Source organism: Anas acuta, chromosome 7, assembly GCF_963932015.1.
Source record: "Anas acuta chromosome 7, bAnaAcu1.1, whole genome shotgun sequence".
Classification (NCBI taxonomy): Eukaryota; Metazoa; Chordata; class Aves; order Anseriformes; family Anatidae; genus Anas; species Anas acuta.
Window position 1 is genome coordinate 19,371,439 of NC_088985.1, and position 23,244 is coordinate 19,394,682.

General features: G+C 42.7%; 1 protein-coding gene across 3 annotated transcripts in view; it reads right to left on the reverse strand.

Moving 5' to 3' along the window:
* ANTXRL (ANTXR like) overlaps nucleotides 1-23,244 on the reverse strand; it is a 54,956-nt gene that overhangs the window by 29,708 nt on the left and 2,004 nt on the right. For 2 of the 3 annotated variants that reach the window (XM_068687976.1, XM_068687977.1), the window contains exons 2-12: nucleotides 12,876-12,947; nucleotides 12,653-12,724; nucleotides 11,439-11,520; nucleotides 11,302-11,335; nucleotides 9,217-9,296; nucleotides 9,042-9,110; nucleotides 8,760-8,840; nucleotides 8,598-8,658; nucleotides 4,027-4,125; nucleotides 2,664-2,733; nucleotides 1,143-1,221 (exon numbers count right to left, since the gene is read on the reverse strand). In XM_068687976.1, the coding sequence (XP_068544077.1) occupies nucleotides 1,143-1,221; nucleotides 2,664-2,733; nucleotides 4,027-4,125; nucleotides 8,598-8,658; nucleotides 8,760-8,840; nucleotides 9,042-9,110; nucleotides 9,217-9,296; nucleotides 11,302-11,335; nucleotides 11,439-11,520; nucleotides 12,653-12,724; nucleotides 12,876-12,947 (799 nt within the window). Of the gene's footprint in view, nucleotides 1-1,142; nucleotides 1,222-2,663; nucleotides 2,734-4,026; nucleotides 4,126-8,597; nucleotides 8,659-8,759; nucleotides 8,841-9,041; nucleotides 9,111-9,216; nucleotides 9,297-11,301; nucleotides 11,336-11,438; nucleotides 11,521-12,652; nucleotides 12,725-12,875; nucleotides 12,948-15,238; nucleotides 15,294-23,244 lie in introns of those variants that run through there. The other variant, XM_068687978.1, reaches the window with a different exon arrangement.

Below are 23,244 nucleotides of genomic sequence, written 5' to 3' on the forward strand. Positions count from 1 at the left end.
TGTAAAATTTCCCAGCTGCATTGCTGAAAACATCAGAAAATCAAGTCGCTGTTTCCATTCCAGTCTTTCTAGTCTGCAGCTATCAGAAAAGCCAACAATGATTACAAACCAATATGACAGCATTTGGTGTAGGCTATAAAAGTCCTTTTGACACTAACAATAATAATAAAGCCCAGCTTCGATACCAAATGCTTAATACCAGGTACTTTGGCAAACTTTTAGTCTGCAAGCACGAGGCCCAATCTCTAGAGTAAACTGTTAGCTTGCACTAGCTATTGTTGTTGCTTATTTCTACTCCATAGCAAGGAAGAAAACTATTTATCTACTTGTAGTCAGCTTTTTTTAAAATTCTAAAATCAGTTTTTGCTGAAAGATCACTTCTAGCTGCTGGTCCCTTACCCTCCCCCGGGGAAAAATGGTCTTCCTGACATCAGCCAGGATATGTGTAGCAAAGCCATTGCTGTCCCACAGCAGGACATGCTCCTTTAGCTGGGCAGCAGCCTTGTATCAGGAAGCTCACCACAGGATTTGAGGCTGGTATCTTTCTGCTCATCCCCCATGATATCAAGAGAAAAGCAGCTACCTCCTGTTGTTAAAAGTGCAAACAAAAAAACAAACAAAAAAAAGCCTTGGCAAGTCCTGAACTAGGTAAATTGTGGAGGTCTAACAACAAATGCAGTGAACTCCAACCACAAAATAAAACATGGAAGTTTAGAGGATCTTCCACGCTGTGGCCCTTCTCCGTCAAAGTTCCAAAATTTGTACATTTCACCTCAGACTCCACAGGTGATCCCAATGCTCAATAGCATATTGATTCTTGATGCTCTTTCTTCCATTTTCATGGATTCCCTTCTAGCCAGATCCTATCTTTAAGGACATTTCTCTCCTGGGATAGGAACAGGCCTGGAGACTTTTGTTGTAATTATTTACTCCATAATTATACCACAATCTAGCCATCAGCAATTATGATTCAGCCTTAACTAGCCTGGTTATTTTTCAAGGAACTGCTGGGATTCACTCAACAACTGTGATGCTGAAGCTGACTGAGCATGAGCTCCCTGCAAGGAGGCTTTGCCTGAAGAGCCACTGCCTCTTTCCTAGGTCTCATGGTTTCTCTGTCAAGCCCCATTGCAATTACTTACACACTGTGTGCTGGTGATGCTGACAGAGCTGGAGATGAACGTTAGCCCGTTGTTCATGCTGACTTGCAGGAAAACCACCCTAAAGCACAAACAGATACACTTATTTTTAGTGTCATCTTTATACTCATTGTTCCCTTTATTCCGGCTGTGTTTTAGCCATTGGCTGATGAACATGCATGGATAACATGCCCTGCTGAGTCAAGGCATTATTGTGGCTTCAGGTGCTCACCTACCTCTGTCTCTCTGCTTGCCCAGGAGCCATCCTTTTTATGTTGGTTTAATTGAGTTGGGACATATGCTCTTTATTTAAAAGTCTCCATCCCACCTGGGGCAAAGGGTACTAGGACAGTGAACTGTAGCAGTCTCAGACATTTGCAATACTACCCTAGATAGCACAGGAAACCTCCAGACTTTGCTTTTATTTTAAATCTTTCTGGAGCTTAAAGAGACAGTATTTTTTTTCTTTTTAAAAGCTTGTCTAAGTAAAGTCAGAGTACCTGCACAAGGTAAGGGGAAAAATTACTGAAACTGCAGTGAAATTGAAACAGAATCTGGCCCTAGACATTTTCCAATATCAGAGAAAGGGTCTGAGGAGAAAAAAAGTTTCCCCCACTACTCAAAAATAGGGAAGGGGAGGGAGACCCCAGTACAGTATTTAAGGACCCAGAAGATTACCAAGGAAAAAGCTACAGCCTTGTGCCATGTCTCCCTGAAGTCTGCAAGATCACAATGGCTGAACAGTACCAACACTAACCAAAGCAGAACAGGGGCAAAACACGGAAAGCAATGTAAACATCAGCAAAAGAATTCAGGTTAAGTATCTCTTTTCAATCAAAATGAAAAGTTTGCTTGGAACTCAGTTAACTTTTGGCCTGGAAAAAAATGGAACAGGAACTGAGGAGAAATTACACAGGCATCCTCAAAAATCCTCCCCCACTAGCATCTGAAACCCTCCCTCCCCACTCTTCTTATTAACTCTAGATTTCTTCAAGTCATCTCATGGCCAATAGCCTCCCAGCTGCACTGGGTTCATGGGGGAAGACTTCCAAGATGTCTTATTAGACCGTCCCTCCCAGGCAGAGCCTTCAAGTTGTAGAGATGCAGTACAGAACAGCTGCAGCTAGCTGGACTGCAGCTTCCTGGGCAGGCTGCGGTGGGAAGGTCAACCCTAACAACCATCAGCATCCACAGAAACAGAGTAAGGACTGACACCAATGATTACGGTGACTTAGGGCAGCTGTATCTCCAGAGACTGTGTATGACATGGGTCCAATGATGTCAAAAGGTTTGTGGCACAGCTGTTGTGGGAGTTTTTATCACCAGCCCTATTCTTCATTGAATAGAACTGCACTGGCTCATGCTAGGAGGGTATTTGGTATGCACAAGATTGCCCTAATCCCACTACAAAAATTAATCTTCTTAGCTTGGCACTTTGGGTGAAATTATGAGCCCTTGGCTCAGTAATGACATCCCCATCCAAAGTCCCCTCTCTCCTGACACCTACTGGAAAGCAATACTTACTGTCCAGCATCTTCTATTACTGGAGCAGGGCAAAGCAGATAAGTATCATGAACAAGGGTTGGCTTTTCATCTGAAAAGGAATTAATACAACTGTCAGAAATGAGAAAAACCTCAAGCAACAACAGTTATTAGAGCTGTTCTTTCCTGTTTCTCCCATCCCAAGCACACCTGAAGACACAGCTCATTTTCATGGCCTTATCCTGCCAAAGCAGGTAAATTAGTGATGTGTTTTAGGGCCAGCCTGATGGTGGAAAACAGCACAGCCAACACAGATCAGTGTCTTATCACATCAGCTGCTGCAGACCTAACCCAAGGAAAACACAGCATAGAGGACATATGGAATTAGGGCAGTTTTTCTCCTTTGTACTTCTAGGTCAGCCCTAGCACTTGCAGTGTGAAATACAGTCAAGGTACCAGTGGGTTAGGGACAAGGAAGACAGCCAGGAGTCTGGCTACCTGGTAAGCCACAAGAAGCAAATCCCCAGCAAAGGGCATCTGTAAATGTGATGGGAGTGAGACCACCAGAGTTTATTTAACACAGCCTCTATGTAGGCAGCAAGGATGGGAAATGAAGGAGCGATTCATGCGTACCCTCTCTAAGCAAATTCACTGCTAGGGAAGGCACCAGTCTGGCCGCAATAGAGTATGAAAGCCCCTACTGTGCTCAGCCAACAAGGGCAGCATATAGAGAGAAGGAGCCAAGCTCCCCTCCCCATGCCATGCTTCACCCTGCCAGACACACACTGCTTCTCACGAAGAAGAGAAGACTGCTGAGAAAATGGACACTCGATCTTTTTTGGCCATTCAGTCCTTTTCCTGGCTGCTGAGAAACCAAACAAAAGACCCCGTTGAGCACAGCGATTACAGGGAGTTTCCACGTTACACATTCTCTGCGATAAGACCGGCAACTTGTGTCAAAGAGGAAAGGAGCAGGGCTGAAGGGCCCTGCTTTATGGTAAGCATCTTCTGAATCAGTGAACAAATAGTTTGAACACACCACCAGGGTATCAAGATAGCATTATTTATTTTTTCTGGAGATGATCCATGGAATAGGGAGCAATTTTATTTCCTTCCTGTTAAAGCCCAATAGCCAGCCCTTGCTGGCTGTATGTATTACCCACGTTAATCGTTACAGCTAGCCTGGAATTCACTGTGCAGCAGTATCTTCTGTATAAGCCCTCACAACACAATGCCCACAGGTTGTAAGACTGAAAAAGGATGAATTTCAAGCTGCTAGATGCATATCCCCACCCATCTCCCTGACATCCACTGCAAGGGCTCCCCTGATACAGATGGGAGACAGGCTGCATCCCATGGGATGACAGCCAGTGGGGAACTGGAACCCCGCAGCCTGAAGACTTACTGATAGTAAGGCTGTCGTTGAGCTTGAAGCTGCAGAGTACCTGGTCGATATTTCTTGCATGATAAAAGCCATTGCCTCTTACCACAACTTGAAAGGATTCTGTAAGTAAAAGCACAAAAGAGTTATGAGAAATAGCCCAAATATAGCATTCCCTTCCAGAGTGGTCTGAAGTACAACGTGACAACAGCTGTTCTCCGCCCTGTGTCTGAATCCAAGTGTTCACATTGACAATCAGTACTTAGCAGCAATAGCCAAGAGTATTATAGTGACATTGGTGCTTTGCAGAGCAGCATTCACCTCGAAGGTGCTCCCACAAGCATCCCACAGACCTTCAGTGCCTCAAAAACACTGCAAGCCTGACTTGGCTGATGGTATCTCATGGTTCCTCCACAGCTTTGGGGGCAGATACCTTCTGTAATCACAAGCACCAGGCTTTCCTCTTTTCTTCCCAGCAGATCACGCTCTGGTCTCAAGCAACAACAGCTGCTCTGTTCAGTAAGACATGGAAAACAGGACCGCCCTCCTCACCCCGCCATGAAACAGGGGGAAAGGCTTTGTATCTGGCACAAGCCCTAGTGAAAGTCTTTCAGTCTGTACAAGAACTGAACCTGTGTATAGCCCCACTAGCATCTGCTGCATGTTTTACTTCTCCATAGCAAGGTTTTAGAACTATTATTAGTTCTATTATTTGTATTAATTACTAAATATTAGTAACAACCTCTATGGGTAACACTTCTTCCCAGAGCTCTGACAATACCTGAACACCCATCTAAAAATTATTTTTGTCTCTTGATTTTATAGAAAAGCAGCTTGATGAAATATAATTGCAGTTAGATCCTCCCCCCATACTAAATCTTAAAAAGCAGCAACCACAAAGATTTCACTGAGAAGTATTTTAGTGGTTTTAAAAAGATACAAAAAAAAACAAAAAAAAAACAACACGAAGACTTTAAAAACAAAAAGGTAAAAAAAAAAAACTACATCTAGAGGTCTAGTCTTGTCAGGACAGGTTACTCCTCCTGCCCTTCTTTTCCCCATCACTGCCGTTCTGCACAGTCACTTGTGAGAACTGACTTTGGAATAACCTGCCCATCAACACAAGCTGACAATTGAGTTTCAATCCCAGACTTGCAGGGAAACGCAGACAGCTGGTACAGGATTTGGTTATTGCTGTTGAGAAGTCTGCCCCTTCAAACGCTCCTGAGCATTAACATGTTCTGGGTGATGGTCTGTTGAAATGGCTAATTCCATTTAATTTTGCGCCCTGGCTCTGGCTGCGTCCTTTTCTTCCTTAGTTACTGTCAGCTCGTAGATTGCAGCTTTTGACAAGACAGCGAAGGGAAAAAGGTCAGCACTGAAATAACCGGGCAGCGCTGGCAGCGAGATGGTAGGTTGGAGCTGGTGTGCGCTGGCTGTGCTGTCGGCTTCGCTTCTGTGACTCTGATGAGAAGCTGACGGCTTGCATCCACACCTGGGAGTTGATGTGGCCAGTAGGATGCCACATCCAACAAAACCTTTCAATCACATCCACGTACCGTAAGCATAATCAAAGCAACGATGCTGTCAAACAGGATATGAGGCACCTCCGCTGCGGCACTGATAGCCTGTTTACAGGCTGCACGTCTTGGTCACTTTAAATCAGAGGGAAGAAAAAGGACCCAACTCCGTTTCTCCACAGCGGGGATGACAAATTTGCAGGGTCAAAAAGCATTAAGCATCAGATAGCTGTCATAACACAACTAGATCAATTTGTAAACGGACTCACTGGATAGCTTTGTCACAGAGAGCCAGAGCCCCAATAGGAATTGTCATAATTCAGCTTCAACCACATGGAAATCGTTTCATCAGCAATTTACTAAACCTCTGGCAAATCAAAAATGAAGCTGAGAACACCAGTAATCAGCACTGTTGTAATTATGAGCTGCAAGAATCATTGTGAGCTGCAAGAATAATTGTGAGGAGTAGGTCAGTCTGCTCTAATCCCCAGTACAGACTGGCTTCCACTGAGCAACACAAAGCCTGTCTGCTTCCATACCAGATTCTAGAAATAAGTAATAATGTTGAATAAAATCGAGACTGATTCTCCCCTCCTTACTCAGATAACATGCACACAAGAAATGCACGGATAGATCCATATTTCAAGGCTAAAAACAAGCAAGCTGTTTTGCTGGAGAATGTCACAATATATGTCACTTCCAAAAAAATTAAGTATTTTTGGATCAAAATTTTGAAATGCAGATTTTAATTATACGTTCTTTTTTTTTTTTAAATAAAATTCCTGACTAAAAGAAGAAGGGGGACAAACCTTATATTTCTACAAAATGTTGTGTTCCAATTTTCAGCCAGCTCTAAATGCACAGTCTACATATTTTCCTATAGGATTTAATGACCATGTGACCTTATTTCTTACCTATAATATATTACCAATAAACTATATTAGTGATTACCTAAATTTATGTGTTTTCAAATTTTTAGATTACTTCAGATGCCTCAGGACTTGTCTGTGTTGAAGTCTGAATAATGAACATTACAAAGTCACATTACATATAGAAAATAATTATTATCTGACTCTCCAGTGAACTGAACTCAGGATCTGGATTCACACTACCATGAAAAAAGTTGTTCAATCCAAGGGGACCCCTTCCAGGAGACAATAGTGCTCACAGCTACAAAGACGAACCTCTGGCTCTGCTGAAGGAAATGGGATTACTCAAAACAATAAAGCGAAGCACAAGCATAAGTATTTGCAGCCACGTGCTGTAGAACTCTTGCTGTTGATTCCAAGTATGGCTTGCAGGACTAAGCCCATAGTAAAAACTATTACAATCCCAATTCTTGATGTTAAAGACCATTTAACCCACATGTTGACAGCTTGCACCACTTAGAGCTGCACTTGCTGCTTCCTCCTATTTTCAAGCTCTCTGCTGCTATAAGCAAACCTTCAGGCACCTGAGATCCACATCTTCATGCCCTGATGATTCAGTAACATGCTTTGCTCTGAGCCCACCTTTGCTGAATGACTTCATCAGCGGGGACAGAACAAACCCCAGATTTTAAGCATCCTGCTGAGTTAACAGAACACAAAAAAAATTGTTTGAGTTCAGTCAAGAATTGAGCTGATTCGTTTTTCAAAACATTTTCGCTCTTTTTGCTGGAAGATGTCGTTTCCAAAAATCATGTAATCAGAGAACAGTTTGGGTTGAAAAAGACCTTAAAGATCATCTAATTCCAAACCCCTGCCATGGGCAGGGACACCAAAGGTAAACTTTTCCTGAAAAGTGAAGCACTTAAGAACTTTTGCAAAATATTTTGCAAAAATTGAAAATTTGAAAAAATTGTTTTCAAATTCTATGTTTTGATATGCTTAACATTATGCCAAATCAGTACTGGAGCTGTCACACTTTCATCTGGCTTAAAGCAATTTTCGATAAGCAAGAAAACTTGCAATAAGTTGTTATGCAAAAATATGCCTGTTGTACAGCAAGAAAACAAATGTTTTGCTATGAAATAAAAAAGCTTTTAAGTTGTTTTGATTAGTTCTACAGAGTCTGCAAAGAATATTTTTAAAAGCAAAATTATTCCTTTTTGAGATTTTCCACAGATTTTTACGACAAACGTCTGTTCCACACTTACACGTTTAAGAATAGTTCAAAAGATACAAGGATATTTGTTCTAAATTTAAATACTACGGGCAAGATCATACTGCGATTGACATGTGGAAGTGAGTGAACAATTTCTCTTTTGTGCTATTTAATAGATTTTTCCTGAACCTCTTATTTTATATCCTGCATTTGTATGCACTCTTTTTTCAGTGGATGAGGAAGTGAACACAAGACATGAACATCAGATCTAAATAACCATGCCATAAACTATACTGTCCAGCAAACTTAAGGTGTCACTCTCTCTCTGCTGCAATAGTTTCTTAAGTAGGCAAAAAAAAAAGAGCAAGCTGCTAATGTAAACAGAACAAATACAAGTTAAATATACCAGACAGAAAAGGCACGAAATTATCAGCAGCTCCTCTTGGGATTCTTCACATTTGCCTGTACCCTAATAGTTCTTTCAGTGCAAGTAAGTAAAACACTAATGCTTCAGAGAATGTCAGGTATCTCGGCCTATGCAGTTAGCTAATTACATCTGGTTCAGTAACCCTGAAGTTTCTGACTGTTCTGTAAAATCTTGTTCTAACTGCTGACAAGCCCTAGCAGCTCTGCGGAACGCAATCTTTCCAGAAATTTGTGAGATGTTGCGTTAGGCATTAAGATAGCCTCTGGCAGTCTGGCTTTATATCACTTTTGTCTCCTCCTTCTGTTGGATGTTTTAAAGAGCAGTATCTCCAAATTTCCCAGTACTCTCTCAGAGAGTTCTTCAAGCCAGCGTTCAGAGGCTACCTGCGTATTGACACCAGCAACTTCTCAAACTCAGAAGGGATTCACGAGGCTTCAGCTGCAGCCCCAAGGGATCTCTCCAACACATCCACAGGCTTCATCTCTGACACTATATCAGGTAGTTACTGATATTTCATCAGTGTTATTGGTTTGCCTTAGCACATCATTCTTGCGGAAGCTTACCTCCTGCACAAACACTGGATGGCTCAGCTGCTAGGATCTCAATGCAAGATTTCTTGAGAATCTGTAAGATTTAGATAAATGCATTTTTGGTGATCTTTTTATCTATGCTTTATTAACACAGGAATGAGTACCTTTTTTTAGGTTTCAGAATAGCCAACTTACTGAATCAATGGTTCCTCTAAGGGCATAAAAGCCTCCCGTAACTGGAAAAACATGATCGATGCTGTCAGCAATTGTTGACAGCTGCAAAGAAAGACAATCATAAATCATGAGGAAAATAAAATCACAGTGAATAGAACTGGGCTCCTTCATACTTGCTAAAAGATATCATACTGACACGAAATGATTTATGCCTCAAGTAACTAAATAAATGCCTTCAACTGATGCTGTTATTTCTGCACTAGTGTAACAAAAACAAAACAAGAAGCAAGCAAGCAAGATTACCTGAGTTTCATTGAAGTCTTTCACTCCAACACAATAAACAATAGCTCCAAAGCTTCTGGCTCTGTTGGCCTGCATGAGAAAAAGAGACAGTAAGTGCAAAGCCATGTAATCAGTAGAGCCAAAACAGTAAATGCCTACACATGAGCTAGTTTAGGTAAACATGAAGGTGACTTACTTCTTGTTCTGCATAATAAAACTGAACATCTTGCAACTCTCCATCCGTCAGAGCAATAATCACACTAGCAGTCCGAACTCCTACATGGACAACAGTTAAGAGTTAGAGCACATACAGATGACACAAGATTGAACAATGAAAGTAAGCGAAGTGACGCATGTCTCGTTGCTGACAAAAATACAAAACCACAAGGCCAGACTCTCAGCCTGATGTGTATGGACTTGATTGGAGATGCACTGATCTACCCCAGCTGAAGGTCAAATGCATGGCAACATGCAACAAGCAGGAACCCATGCACCTTCATCACACACAAGCAGCACTTAAGGGGGAGTAATGCTCTGGCAAAGTCCATGCACAAACTTTGTCCTGTGTAAAACACAATATCTGGCCAAGGCTATATCTAGACCCTTCATGTGGGGAAATGGCAAAATGGAAAATACTTCTCTACATGAGCATTGTCCAGAGACTGCTGATGTGAGACCTCTGCAAGAGGAGCTTTCCTACCACCCTACCTTTCCTTCCATCAGGTTTTAAAGCAGCAACCCCACTGAACACAGCACGAAAAGGTGCTGCCATAGGGGGAGGGTCAGTCCTATACCTCTCATGCAAGAAAGAGTGTTAGTGAAGTTCATAGGAATTCTGAGAGCAAAAAAAATGCAAGCCCAGATCCACTGGAGAAAATACATGTCTTGTGCTAAGCCATTTCATGTCCCAACTATTCTTATATGAAAAGAATGCACAGACTTTGGATAGCTATGTATGTAATGTGCTACAGTATACAATATGACCTGGAAAAATGCAAGATATTAAAAATTTAATCCCAAATAATATGCAAACTATGGTTCAACACACCATTCTGCTTCAATAATTCTCACTAATGTGTGCACACGTTACTTTCAGGGAAGTATTTATTATTTTATCAGAATAATCTGGTACAGTTTCAAGTGTCTTTCCTGATACTGTCTGAAACTAAAGACTGATTAGCTTTGACAGGTTTCTTATGCCATGCAGTCCTTCCCATGTCATGTCAACACAGACATAAAACCTTAAAAATGACCTGCAACTTTGGAGGGGAAAAAAAGCTTGGATTCCCATATTCATCATTTTTTTGGCTGAGGATGCTTGAAAGAGGCCATAAAGAATCTAAACTTTGTTTTCTTCTGAATTTTTGTTTCTTTCCCAATACTTTATTTTATAAATCCAGATGTCATCTACTCCTTTTTCCTTCCTAATCAACTTAGCTAGGAACTAAGCAACTACTCTCTGTCTGTTAGGAAGAGGTAAAACAGTTCTCTTTAGCTCATAAAAACTCTTGATTTGCCTGGTAGAAGCAAGTGAGAAGCCATACAAAAGAGTTGCTGCTCAAGACTCCACATGCACACCCTATTTTATTATAAGGCATTGACACTTAAGAATCTTACAAAAAGGCCATCTATCTACAAATGGAAAAAAAACTAATTTCAGGGTGCAAACTAGGCAGAAAGTGCTCAGTTCAACTTCTTAGGCCTGTTTTTTTCTTTTTTCTCCCCTCTCCCACAGAAAAAACAAAATAAAACAAAAAAAAAAAAAAAACAACAAAAAAAAACACAGATACATTTCCCTCTCCAAATTTAGCAAAAAATTGCATAACAAACTCAGATTCTAATCCTAACTTTTTCACACTGATGGAAAAAATCTCCAGCTGATCACACTCGTACCTATGCTAACAAGAAGGAGAACCTGGGGGCACGAAGCAGACAGGGCTGAATTCATCAGGGCAGGGAGATTCATCAGGACAGAGCAGGGCAGGGCAGGGTGAAGGTGTTCCTGTCCCCTAGATGCAGTACGGGCAGCTCCGGCTGCAATGTTCTGGTCTGTATTCTGCACTGGGTCAGATCTGGGATTATAATGGTCTCCTCTGGTCTTAATAAACCATGAATCATGCATCTGAAAGTAGGGCTGTAGTCAAAATGGAATGCAATGATTGTGTAACACCAGTCCCTTCTCCAACACTTCTTTCAGCGGGTTTACTGCAGGTCACATAAAAAACACCATCACCCCTGTCTTTTCCATGCAGATATGTAACATTTGATAAGCAATGCCTACCTCCATAGGTTTCATGGTAAATCTGCTCATTTGCCTGCAACAAATTTTAGAACATTATTAGCTCTTAAGTGCAGAAGAAGAAAGGAAATCAAAGTTTGCATATATAAATCAAAGAAAGGAGGTGTTGTGGTGTGTACCCTTTTAAATCCTTCATGCATGAACGTGTCTCCTCCAGGCACTTCATACTGAAGAATTTCAAGACCTCGTCTTATGGCTTCCCTTTGGATTAAAAAAAATAATTTTATTAAGAGGTGGTTTTCCCCTCCCCCCATGAGATATTCCTGTAACCCAGATAGATCACACATCCTGTCAATACATGGCACAAAGTACATACACACCAGCTAAAGCACTTGTAAAACTAAGATTAAAAAACAGTTGTGACATGAACTGAGCACCCACAGAAGCACAAAACCAGGCATATGATACAATACTGGGGTTAATACATTTTTAAGGGTGAAATGCTGACACTGCTCCCTCATTCTACTATATTGTCAGCCAGGAAAATACTGAATTAGAGCAAATGCCAGATATTGAACACTGACAAACTGCAGATGGAATGAGAATTTAAAAGCTTATGGCCCTGTCATGAAAATGGGATGACTAAAAGCTCATTATTCAATCAATCATCAGGACAGTTGGGATTAAGACTTTTCCATTATAAAGACAGAGGCCAGAAAACATGAAAATAGGATGGGAATGAGAATTTCCTGTCCCAGACGAGAGGCTCAAACTTCTTCAGACAGTTTCCTGGTACAAGAGTGACTTGGAAACCATCACTCCTGTTGCATAGCTTCCTACTCCGCAAACAAACACCTGGAAACCAAGAGGATCACTCAGGGAAATTAATACTAGTTTTCCTGATTACTTAGAGATTCACAGCCACAAATACAGGGGAAACAGGAGTATGTGGGATTAAAGTAAAAATCAGGGGCTGGGATTAGGGATGTCCTTAATACCACATTCAACACTATTTTCCTATTTGAAAATAGAAAATTCCCCCTGGGAAAAGTAAAGAAGTTTGACCTCTGTCTAGACAACAGAGGCCTGAGGACTTGATTGTGAAGGTGGCAACAAGAATTTTGCTCTGGCCTAAGACTCTCCTAAAAAGGCTGTGGCCTGGCTGCACAGTGGCAAAGCACCTCTTGCACAGGTGTTGTCCAAAGGCAGGGATGCAACAGCCTGGCAGATAACACTCCAGCACCATTGGTACAATCAGTGCTGGCATCAAGCAGGTACCTGAGCTGATGCCACACTGAAGACTGACACAGAGCTCTGCGTCCTGGTTTTGGGGCCACTCATTGAGAGTGACTTCAGAGGAGGGGTAGAGGGATGAAAGCTAGGAAGTACTTGCCTGTTTTCTGTTAATTTCATGATTGTAGTGCCTCGTGAAGAAAAAACGATGAAAGACATGCGCAGCATTGGACTGAAACAGAAGAACAAGCCAGATCCACGTCTCATACACATTACTTCAGCAGATTTTCATTTCATAAGGAGTGAATGAGAGATAATGCATGAACATGTGTATGTATACATATACGTAATCAATTTTAAAATACCATCTAAGAAAGCTTTACCTTATGAACTTCTCAGCCAGGCTTTCCACAAAAGAGTAAATCTCTGTCCAATGATTTCTGACACTTCCAGATCTGTATACAAAACATAATGGATTACCTTCATCGTATTTCACAGTGAAATTCCTTGTAGCACTCTGAATTTTAAGACTGTGATAGTCTGGAGGTGGCTAGAGACACAACCTGGACAGAGGTCCACAGAGATAGGGCAGCTAGCTCTGGTGAGGCTTCTACAGCAGTTGTGCTGGAAGTGGTAAAAGAACAATTATTACAAAACCCACTGACCTAAACACAGCAGAAATATTTTTTTTTTTAATATTTGTTACATAAAATATTTATAAAATGAATTGAACTAGAAGAAAATATTTGACATTGCTAAATTATCTGGTAACAGACTATTTACTTTCCTAGAGCACAGCTCTGCTCTTGCAGCCACACAGAAAGTCCGGACTGGTCTTTGACCCTCCCAGAACGCGTGGGAGAATGTTTCCATGAATTACTGTTTGTTTCAAAAGAAAAAGCTTTTGAAGTAATTCAGAGGGGGAAAGGCAGTACTAATAGCTAACACACAGCACTAGCGTTCTGCAGAGTCGATCCCTGCTTGTTACAGACTTCCTGTGAAAACTTGGGCAATAAGTTATATGCACAAACTTAGGGGTTTTTGCTCCCATTCCTGATCCATAAACTGCATTACTCACACTCCATGGCTTTTCTCAGTTTGGTCTTACATTCTCAGCAACCCTAGCAGTCTTGTGGGACTCAGACCTCAGAGCCCTGCGTGCAGCATATCTACAGTGCAGTTGATTTGCACTGTATGGATCTACGGCATACACTTCCAAGCCACTTGAAAGGCTACAAAACATGAGAAGTCAATGGTGTGAAAAGCCCTCCCCAGGACTGTGGTGTTAATGAATGAATGGCTCATTCACTTGGCTTGCAAGGTGAACGCCTGCATCAAGTGTCTTGGGCACAAGTGGAGAGATGAATAGTGCAGCAGCATGTCTGAAGGATCACAGAGGTTTAGACACAAGAACTAAAATACTTATGAAACATAACTACTGAAGTAAGAAACAAATTTTTGCCTTAGGTTTCCTTTTACACAGCAAATGTCTAATGACAGTGTGTTAGAAAAGGGAAATAAAATTGCAGTTCTGCTATGGGTTTTCAAAGCAATCCTATATCCACCCCTATACACCAGGTACGGATCAGCAAAGAGAAGTCCATGCGTGTGGTGCAATATGGCACTGCTTGCCTTGCAGCAGTGCTAGTGGGATGAAGGAGAGCAAAGAAAGGGACAAAAACCATCAAGGGACCACTGAAGTATTTAAACTTGAATGAGCCTGCCTGTGTGCTTTGATGCTACTTTTCTGGAGAACTGGTGACTCATTCACAGAATAAACTGGTTATCAAAGAATGAAGAAATTAATTTGCCAGACAGCAAGGGAGGGCAACAAAGCACCAGAAACTGATCAAACTAAGGACTGCTCAGTCTCCAATTTGTGTGTCAGTCAATGGATGCGCCAAATTCACACATTTGTGAACAGTGCCAAGGAAAGGTGATGGCATTACTAGAAAACAAGCCATTTTCTTATCATAAAAAAAAGTACATACTTCACATAGTCATGGATTAAGGAGTATTTTTTCAAAAGGGATCTGAGGCAGTCCAACACCTACATGTATATTTCTCTAGGATTCTTCTGAAAGTCTCAGACTAAGCCTCTAAGTTAGCTGAACTCAGATTTGCCTTGAACCTAAGCAAGGTTCAGGATATCAAGATCTATGCATTTAGAGCTCCCAACTTTTATTTTTAAGTTACCCCCTTACCCCACCCAGAAATGACACTTCATTTTCTCTCTGAGCTTGCTATCCCATTTCAGTTCCATTCTTGCAGTTTCCAGCAGGGTTACTTCTTTATACAGAATACCGTTTCCTACTCAGAAAACACGGACCTATTTTGGATGAGGTATCAAATTTCTACTGCCAGCTGCAGAGGTAATGATGCAATCCAAAAAAGAAAGTAGCAACTAATTCTCTTCGTAATGCCAACAAATCATCACCATTTCCAGTACCTTTTTAGAACTCTGAATTGCTTTTTCTTTTTTTCTTTCTTTCTCCTCTTACATACCTAATTTTTAGGCAAAGAACAGCTTGATAAAAAAAAAAAAACAGACACTGAAAATTTAAGAAAGTTGTAAATCATTAATAGCGGAAAAACACAAACACGGTACAAAAGCACAGATAGCCTTAATACATGCACTTCCTATGCACTCAGATAACCTTAAATATAACAAAACATCCCATCTTCGAAAGCACAAGTGGTGTTAAGAGTAACAAGAAGTGGCTGTAATAAATCTATAGGTACCTACCCCTGAAAAGCTAAGGATGCCTCTGTCACGCACTAGTCCTCGCAGGAAGCATACTGTCACAGAGCTACAACCCTGCGGAGCAGAGGCACTTCAGGGCAGCAGGGGGTTTCCTGCTCCACTGGGAGGAATTCTGCACCCACACATGGCTTATTTCTTGCGTGTCAGCTGGGAAATGTCAAAGCCAGACAGAAGCTCTAGCAAGAAAAGTTTTACTGTTTCCAAATCTTATATGAAGAGGGCCAGGGAAGTGGTCAGCACTTAACTACTTCCTCCATCACACTCCTTCAAGCTCAGGTGTTGTCCTGTTGACACCAATGCTCAAACACAACCAGTGCTGGTAATCTCAAAGCCCTCAAGAACCAGAGGTGGCCTGGCTTACAAAACGACATGATTTCCCCTCCCTGCCCCTCCAATTCCTCTCTAAATTGGCCACTTTAGTAATAGAATAATGAAAATTTCCAACAACAAAATGCAATTTTACTGTATATAGCTTTGCTAAGCTATATACTAAGCTGCCCGCTCCTGTCATAGTACTCCTAACACTGACAGAAACAGAAGAAGCCCAGCATTAGGGAAAATACCGAGACATTTCACTGCTTTCTGCATCTTAGCTTTAATACCACAAAAACCTTTTTGCTGGCAGCACAAACTAACATGCTGTGCTGTGTGGCTGGATGGAACTAGGAAGTTTCTGCCTTGCTTCTCCATGGCAAGTGGGAGGCTGTGACTTAAACCCCTCCAAGCATACTCTTAGCTCATTTCTGACAAAGGTCAATGCTTGAAAGACACCCATTTTCAACTCCACCATTCCTGATCCTAGATTAAGTATGAGGTCTTTCATACTCTCTGCACCACAGATTATTCCTGGACATCTTCACAGCCTGACTTTTACAGCAGTTTTTGTGCCTTTATCATTTTAGTCCTATGATAACTGAGAAAAAAAAAAAAAAAAAAGTAATTCCTGTTAACCAGCCTACTGTTGTTAATAGGAGCCTCAGACAAAGCTGGCATGTTGTCCCAAACTGCCATCATCAGTAACCAACCACAAACAGATTCATTGCCTGGCCTGTTTGGCCACTCCCATAAGATTTCAGGGGAGCAGTGAAGACTTCTGAGTAATAAGGAAAGCATCAGCCAAACACAGATCAGCACAGTGTAGAAAGCACACCGGGTAGAAGACCCATGCTTGGCCACCCTCACCAGCAGGTTGGGGAAGCCATGTGGCAGCAATGCAGCCAGGTAACCCTACGCACCCTGCAGAGCATTCAGTCAGAGACCCCTGTGGGTAATGACCCACCGCTTACTGGTGGCTCACGCACCCTCCAGAGCCAGGCAGGAAGACAAGGCCTCAGTCCTCAGAAGTTACACGATTCTCATGGTGAAGGCAAACACAGCAACAGACAGCTGCTGCAGAGAGCCAGAGTGCTGCAGAGAACATATCAGGGGCTGCTGCTGCTGCTGCTGGCTCACCGGGCTGAGACTGGAGCAAATCCAGCAGAATTCCCCCTGGTCCATACCTAAGGAACTGGCATCAGAATTGGGCCCAATCAGAGCACAAAACCCACAGGAGCTTCTGAGAACTTGCTCCCCAGTGCCTAAGCTCAGTTCCCATTACACACGAGACAAAGAGAGGAGTCAGCAAACCACAACATAGGAAAGAATGCACTCCCTGCCTCATGGCCCGCGCTGAGGAGCAGCTGCTGCTCCTGCTGCCGTTTTCCTGAATTTCACATTGCTACTGCTGGATGGGAGGGGAAAAAAAGAGGAGGCCGGTAAGTATTTCTGGGGGCGGAAGGAAGTGATCTGATCGCAGGCCTCGATTCTGCTCCTGCTTACTTTGGAGTGACTCCGTGCAACTTAGCGGAGCTCTGCATCAGTGTAAAAAAACACAGTGAGCGGTGTCAGTCATGCCTGACCCTTGCTGATGGCACAGCACAACATGGGCTGGAGTCAGCCCTTCCTGTCCTAGAAGCCCCCAGAGGCAGTGGAAACTGGAGGCAGAGAAGCCAAGCAGGATGACTTGGCACCCAGGCCATCACACTCCTCCCTACTACTTTGGGGTCATGTCTGAGGTGCCTGCCCCAGGACATAAGTGATCCACAGTTATAGCTGAACTCACTGCCAGGAGCCCACAGTGGTGCAATACACCTCAGACCTGCAGCTCTGTAGTGAGAGTTAATACCCAGGCATTGTCCAAACAGCCCGCGTTTATACTACCACACACACAGAGCAGGCAGCAGGACTCAGAGCCTCAAGCAAGAGAGGGAAACCCCTTGAAAATGAGGAGCTGCCCCTTGTCCTACATTTCACACACCCCCAACGTTTGCCTGTCTCTTACTAATTATCTTATAGCAGCTATTTCAGAGATCCCAGAGGAAAAAGAAAAAAAAAAACACAAACCACAAACCTGTTATTACTGATTCTGGGTTCAGTTTGAGTGTGGTGTCAGGGGAGTAAAACAGCTATCAAGTTTGCTGGTCCCTATAAGTATCCCCTTGAGCTAATGGTGGCCTTGCATACAGCCCTTTGCTCAGAAATAAGGCAGTTTGTTGTTATTTGGAGAGAGCTCTTTGTGGCCACAACCACATTGCAGACAGCAGGAGAATTCTTGCACATGGCTAATAATGGCTCTGCAATAAAAGCAAACCCTGGGGCATCTAGTTTGTTGTGGCTTCAGACATGCACGCGCATGTTCATCCATCCCTTGTCTCCCTTCTTGTGAGCCAGCAGAGCATTCAAAGTGACAAGGGCCCTCCTCTCTCAAACAATGCTTCTTGCAAGCATGGAAGGGACCTTCAGCGGGTGACTCATCCAGGCTAGGAAGAACTAGTTTATATTATCTGCTCCAAACGCAATTAGAAACACTGGCAGAAGTGGCCACTCCAAAGCGGTCCTCACTGCAAAGTACTTACAATATTAATGGACAAGACAGGGACTGGAGAGGGGAGGAGAAAGATATGGAAAAGCGGCTAGGAAGCAGATTTTTCTTAGTCCTAGGCCAGTGCACCAAACACAGGACTCAAAAGTACTTGAATCCAAAAGGTTTTTTTATGAACAAAACCGTTAATTTACAGATGGCTTTCTCTTATAAAACTACTGACAAGATCCGCAGCAACATCACTGACTTACATAAATCATCCCTCAAAACACCACCCATTGCTCTGGCTGTCTAATTCACAAATCCTGTCCTCCAGCATTACAGCTCTTGTGACACACCCAGCCACCTGAGAAGCACATTGCAAGGTAGAATTTGAAGGCCCTCTTGGACTGCATCCAACCACTTCAGACTTCCCAGGAAAGCTCCAGCGCTGCTCTGAGCATCACCAAACCTGGAGGACCTGGTCTTAGCATGCCAGTCCTGTTGAACAAAACACAGGGAGCAAAGCAGAGCCCTCAGTCCCAGTCAGGCTGCAGCACTTGTAACAAGGTGCAAGCAGTAACTGTGAGCAGGGAAGCAAGGCTCTGGCACTGTCAAGAACTCACAGGAGCCACTTCATTGTCTCCCTGTTTGAGATGAAAAGGTTTCGTGTTACTACACCTTGTAACAACTCAGACTGCATTGCATGTCAGCATTTGGCCTGCGAGCTTCATTACGAAAGTAATGAAATTCTCAATCACTGAGCACAAGCAAACTGAAACCCTAGGTCAGGGGGAATCTTACAGTTTACTTTCTTGGCTCAAGCCCCAAATAAATCAGATGTAGTTACATGCCTAAATAGACTGCAAATGACAAGCTGCCATGGCTTTTTTTCCCCTGTTAACTGTACACATTTTATGTCAAATAACTGCTACCCATTAGCGTTGTCTTGGGTTTAACAAAGAAATTTTTCTTGGTGCAGGGGGAAGGGAATTCTTCCCTTCCAAAAGGCAAATCTGGCAGAATAATATCAGACAAAATGCAAACAAATAAAGCCTGGTTCCAATAACATAGGTATGTCTGAAGCTGAATAAAAATTTCCTTTGGAACATTCCATACAATTATACCTGGTTGTAAGGAAATCCCAACACTGGCTGCAACATAACCACAACAAAGGAAGATACAAAGGCAAAATACCAACAGGCTATGTTTTGAAAACAATAAAGAATATTGCTTACAGGCAGTTGGAGACTATGAGAGGTGTCATGTAGATGATGAGTTTACATTATAAAGGGGAAAAGAAGTCAGACAGAAAAGGAAAAGATACAGACACTAGACAACTATTTTAAAATATATATGGCAGTCAATGAAGTCTAAGGAACAAAACTGATACTTCTACTCTGACATTGAGTCCTCTCAATCTTGATATGCAGTTTACCTGAATCAGGTCCCAAATCTTACAGTGAAGTTAACTCTGGCTGCAACAGGCAGATATCCTTGCTCACCAAAATGGAGTTCAGCAGTGTTTAAAGTTAGAAGTGAAATACGAGATTTTTCAAAAGCAATGGGGTGAGGTGACAGAACACATGTTCAAGTACCTATCTCTGCCAGCACTCCAATTTCTGACCACAACATTGTTAGCTCCACTCCTCATGCCTGGCGTAGCACCCATGCACAGAACTGCATCAGTCCAAGACACTGCAGAGAGGAGCTGCAGGAACTCCCTGGGCCAGCTCTGCCCCAACACTGGGGGACTGCGGCCACGTGAATGCAGGGAGAAAGGCAGAGGGTTCCAGTGAGAGTCTAAAGCCAAACTACTTGCTCTCACCAGTGCTTGTAATTCATGATTTTCATGAGTGCTAAATTCATTCAAAAAATTGGCAAGGAAATCGTGCATTCTTGGGAGGATAGGAGTAAAATGTGTTTACTGGACTCTTCTTTGTTTGCTTTAAATAAGGCATATGGGGTGGGGAATAATCTGGAGACCATCAATGCACTATACTTGCCTTAAAGTGATTAAAAACATGGTCCAGAATAGCAGCTACTGAAATGCCTTTTGTTCGGATGGCCTTCTGGCTCGCCTAAAATTTGAGGAAGTATCAACTCATTTCCCACCCAACAACTCTCACAAAACAACTGTTTTTTTTCAAGGTGAAGTGTCTGGGGGGGAACAACCAAGGGGAAAAAAAAAAAAAAAAAAGAGGAGACAGGGAAGTTAATTTCCCATCTAATCATCAGAGATTGTGCTCTCCTGCACCAGTTCCCTACCCAGTGGTGCTGACCTCTGCAGAGTGGCTTAGCAAGGGTAAAGGAAGGCATCTGCAAAACAGATTACCAGGGAGAAGGCTCAACCAGCTACACTGTGCTGATGTCTTTAGCAAAGTTGCTGCTATAAGCACAGGAGAAGCAGAACTGATGTGAAAAGCAAGACTGTTGGGGGCCCAAGAGACAGGAATACTGTGAAGAGGGACTATCCACAAGTTCAGGGGGAAGATGAGAAAGGGTAGTTGGTCCAGCCCCCAAAAAAACAATTGCTGCTCTAAAAGAAAGTCAGCCAGGGCCTTCAGACATCTGCACATCCATGGTCTGTGCTGTGGAAAAATGAAACATTTTCTCAAGGAAGCACAGCTCATTTTTCCTCAAAATCCAAACAATTTTAGCAAACATCCCAGCAGGAAAAAAAATACTTTTGAGAATCTCACATTCTCCCTTGCTTCCCCCTTCCCCCCCCCCAATTTTCCATCCTGTCCTACAGTCAAAAAATAACCAAAGATCTTTCTTTGTATTTGGTAAATACAGAAGCTCAGATCTGTCATATTAAGAATTGCCAGGAGCAAATATTTATGGCAGAGTTGGAATCCCTTTTAAAATCAGGACTTATATTTGTTGCACTAATCATTATGATGCCACCAGGCATGGTTATAATTAGAAAACACTAGAGGTCAGTCATCCTTTTTGCTGTGCATGTGCGTTGCAATATGATTACAAACAACAGCTGGATGTTAACAGCAAGGCAGGGATGAAGGGGAAGTGTTTACATACTCAAGCACAAGGATGTCAATACAAGACCAGAATAGTCAAGCAGCTAAAGCCATAAGAGGACATGTCCTCAGCAGTTCGGGATGGGTCTGAAAGAAGTCCTTCAAGCACTTCGACAACCAAAGCAAGTGCTCAGCTACCCATTTACTTGTTTTAACTTAATAGCTACGGTTGTTTAAAGATGAACATGAGGTCTTTGTTATCACCTTCTTCTATCATGATCTTACCATATGCCACAGGAGAAATGAATATACCAACAGCATGGTATACTGCTTACCTCATGCACAGGACTCTACTTGGCTACAAACATAAAATCTCTGCTGCTTCAGTATAATACTTTGAAGCCTTCCACTACACATACAAATAAGCTCAAGCTTGCATAACTCGGAGTATGACATACAGATAGCACAAGTTTGCAGACTCTAGGCAGCCGCTTCTGTAGCCAGCAAGTGTCCAGTTCTTGTAGCTTCAAGAGATTTGCTTATTTAAGTATTCCCAGAGACAAGACAGACCTACTGGGGCTCTGACATGGTCAGACAACCCTAAGGAGTACAGTAGCAGGTCTCCCTTCCACACATGCTGCTTTTCCTTTTCACTATGCCAGTTTCTTGGACATCCAAGGCTTAGTTCCGCTGCTCTGATCTTGCCTATCCCATAAAGTTAACATAAAGGGCTACAGTCAACTTCAGGAAAAGAAAAGCTGTAAGAATTCAGTGAGTTTCTCTTTCCAATTGGCACCACATACATTATACCGATAACTTCACAAGCAGATGATCTTTTCCCTCTGATGGTTCTTGCCTGCAGGATTAGACTCCCCACAGACTTCACCTGGCAGAACGAAAAGAAAGTCATGACCCAATAAAGTCATTGCAGTAACACACAGTGCCTACATGCATAAGGAGAATGGTTTGCTGTCTTCTTCCAGTTTGCCTCCTACAGATGAGAGATTACATCTTTCTACAGGGAAGCAAAGCAGATTTGAAGTGATTTTGCTTCACCCAGGCTGACTTCACAGACAGGGTATGTCATTCAGCTAAAGAGTGTGCTACAGGATCACAGGATTAAAACCCAGAGTTTTCACAAAGTCAATGCTTCAATCCCATTGTTACACAGCTAATTAAGACTGAATGCATCTAGCTCCTTAATGGCAAGGCACCAGCAAAGGGCCCTGGAGATGTGGGGATACCTACCAGTATACCAGTGTTTTTCCTCTGTGGATTCTCCCATTAGACATTAGAGCCAGGATTCTTCCTAGATATGCATGAGCGTGGATCCAGCTGTAAAACACATCCACCACACCTCCAGATTTGACCAGCTGCTTATAACTGGCTTCCTGCCTTCTCCCTACCAGGAATACCCTGACCCTTCTCAGCACTAATCTCCAGCTCCTTTCTAAAGAATTGTCCCAAGATCTGGAGTCTATCCACCTGCTGCCTCAGCAAGTGTTCATGTTGTGCCAGATGTCACAGGATATATCTGGGACTAAACACCAGCAGCCAGCACGTACGCTCTCTCTGAGTACCATACACATTGTGTTACAGCAGGGAAGCAGCATGGGACCTATGGCTCCTGAGATCTGCCACTCTAATATTACCCATGTGGATTGTAATGCAGCCTCATCAAGGCCAGAAGCAGCTCTGCCACTGGCCTGTAGGAGTGGAAATGGATTCTAAATCTACCCAGGCTCAAATAGCTTCTACTGCAGCTTTTTACCCAAGATATCCTCTTTCAGCCTCTTGAAGGTTATGAGGATGCAGCTTACAACTGAACACAAAGAGAATTTTCCCACTGAAACCTAAATGCATAACTTTTATACCAATCATGATAGGTCTAGTCTGAAGTGGAGCAATGCACAGAGGAAACAGCCCTGGGCCAAGAAGCAAGACCCATAGCCTACTAAAAGAAAACTTTATTTTGGGTCCACAACACTGAAGAGGATCTTAATTGTACAAACAGCATTCTATTGCTTGACGTACCTAACTCTGAGCAAGTCACTTTGTTCTCTGCCTTGATCTCCTCAAACACAACGTGACTGAGAACAGCAACCACCCCAGGAAAGCACTTTCTGATTTACAGAAGAGAAGTAGCACAGGAATGCTGTGTGCTGATT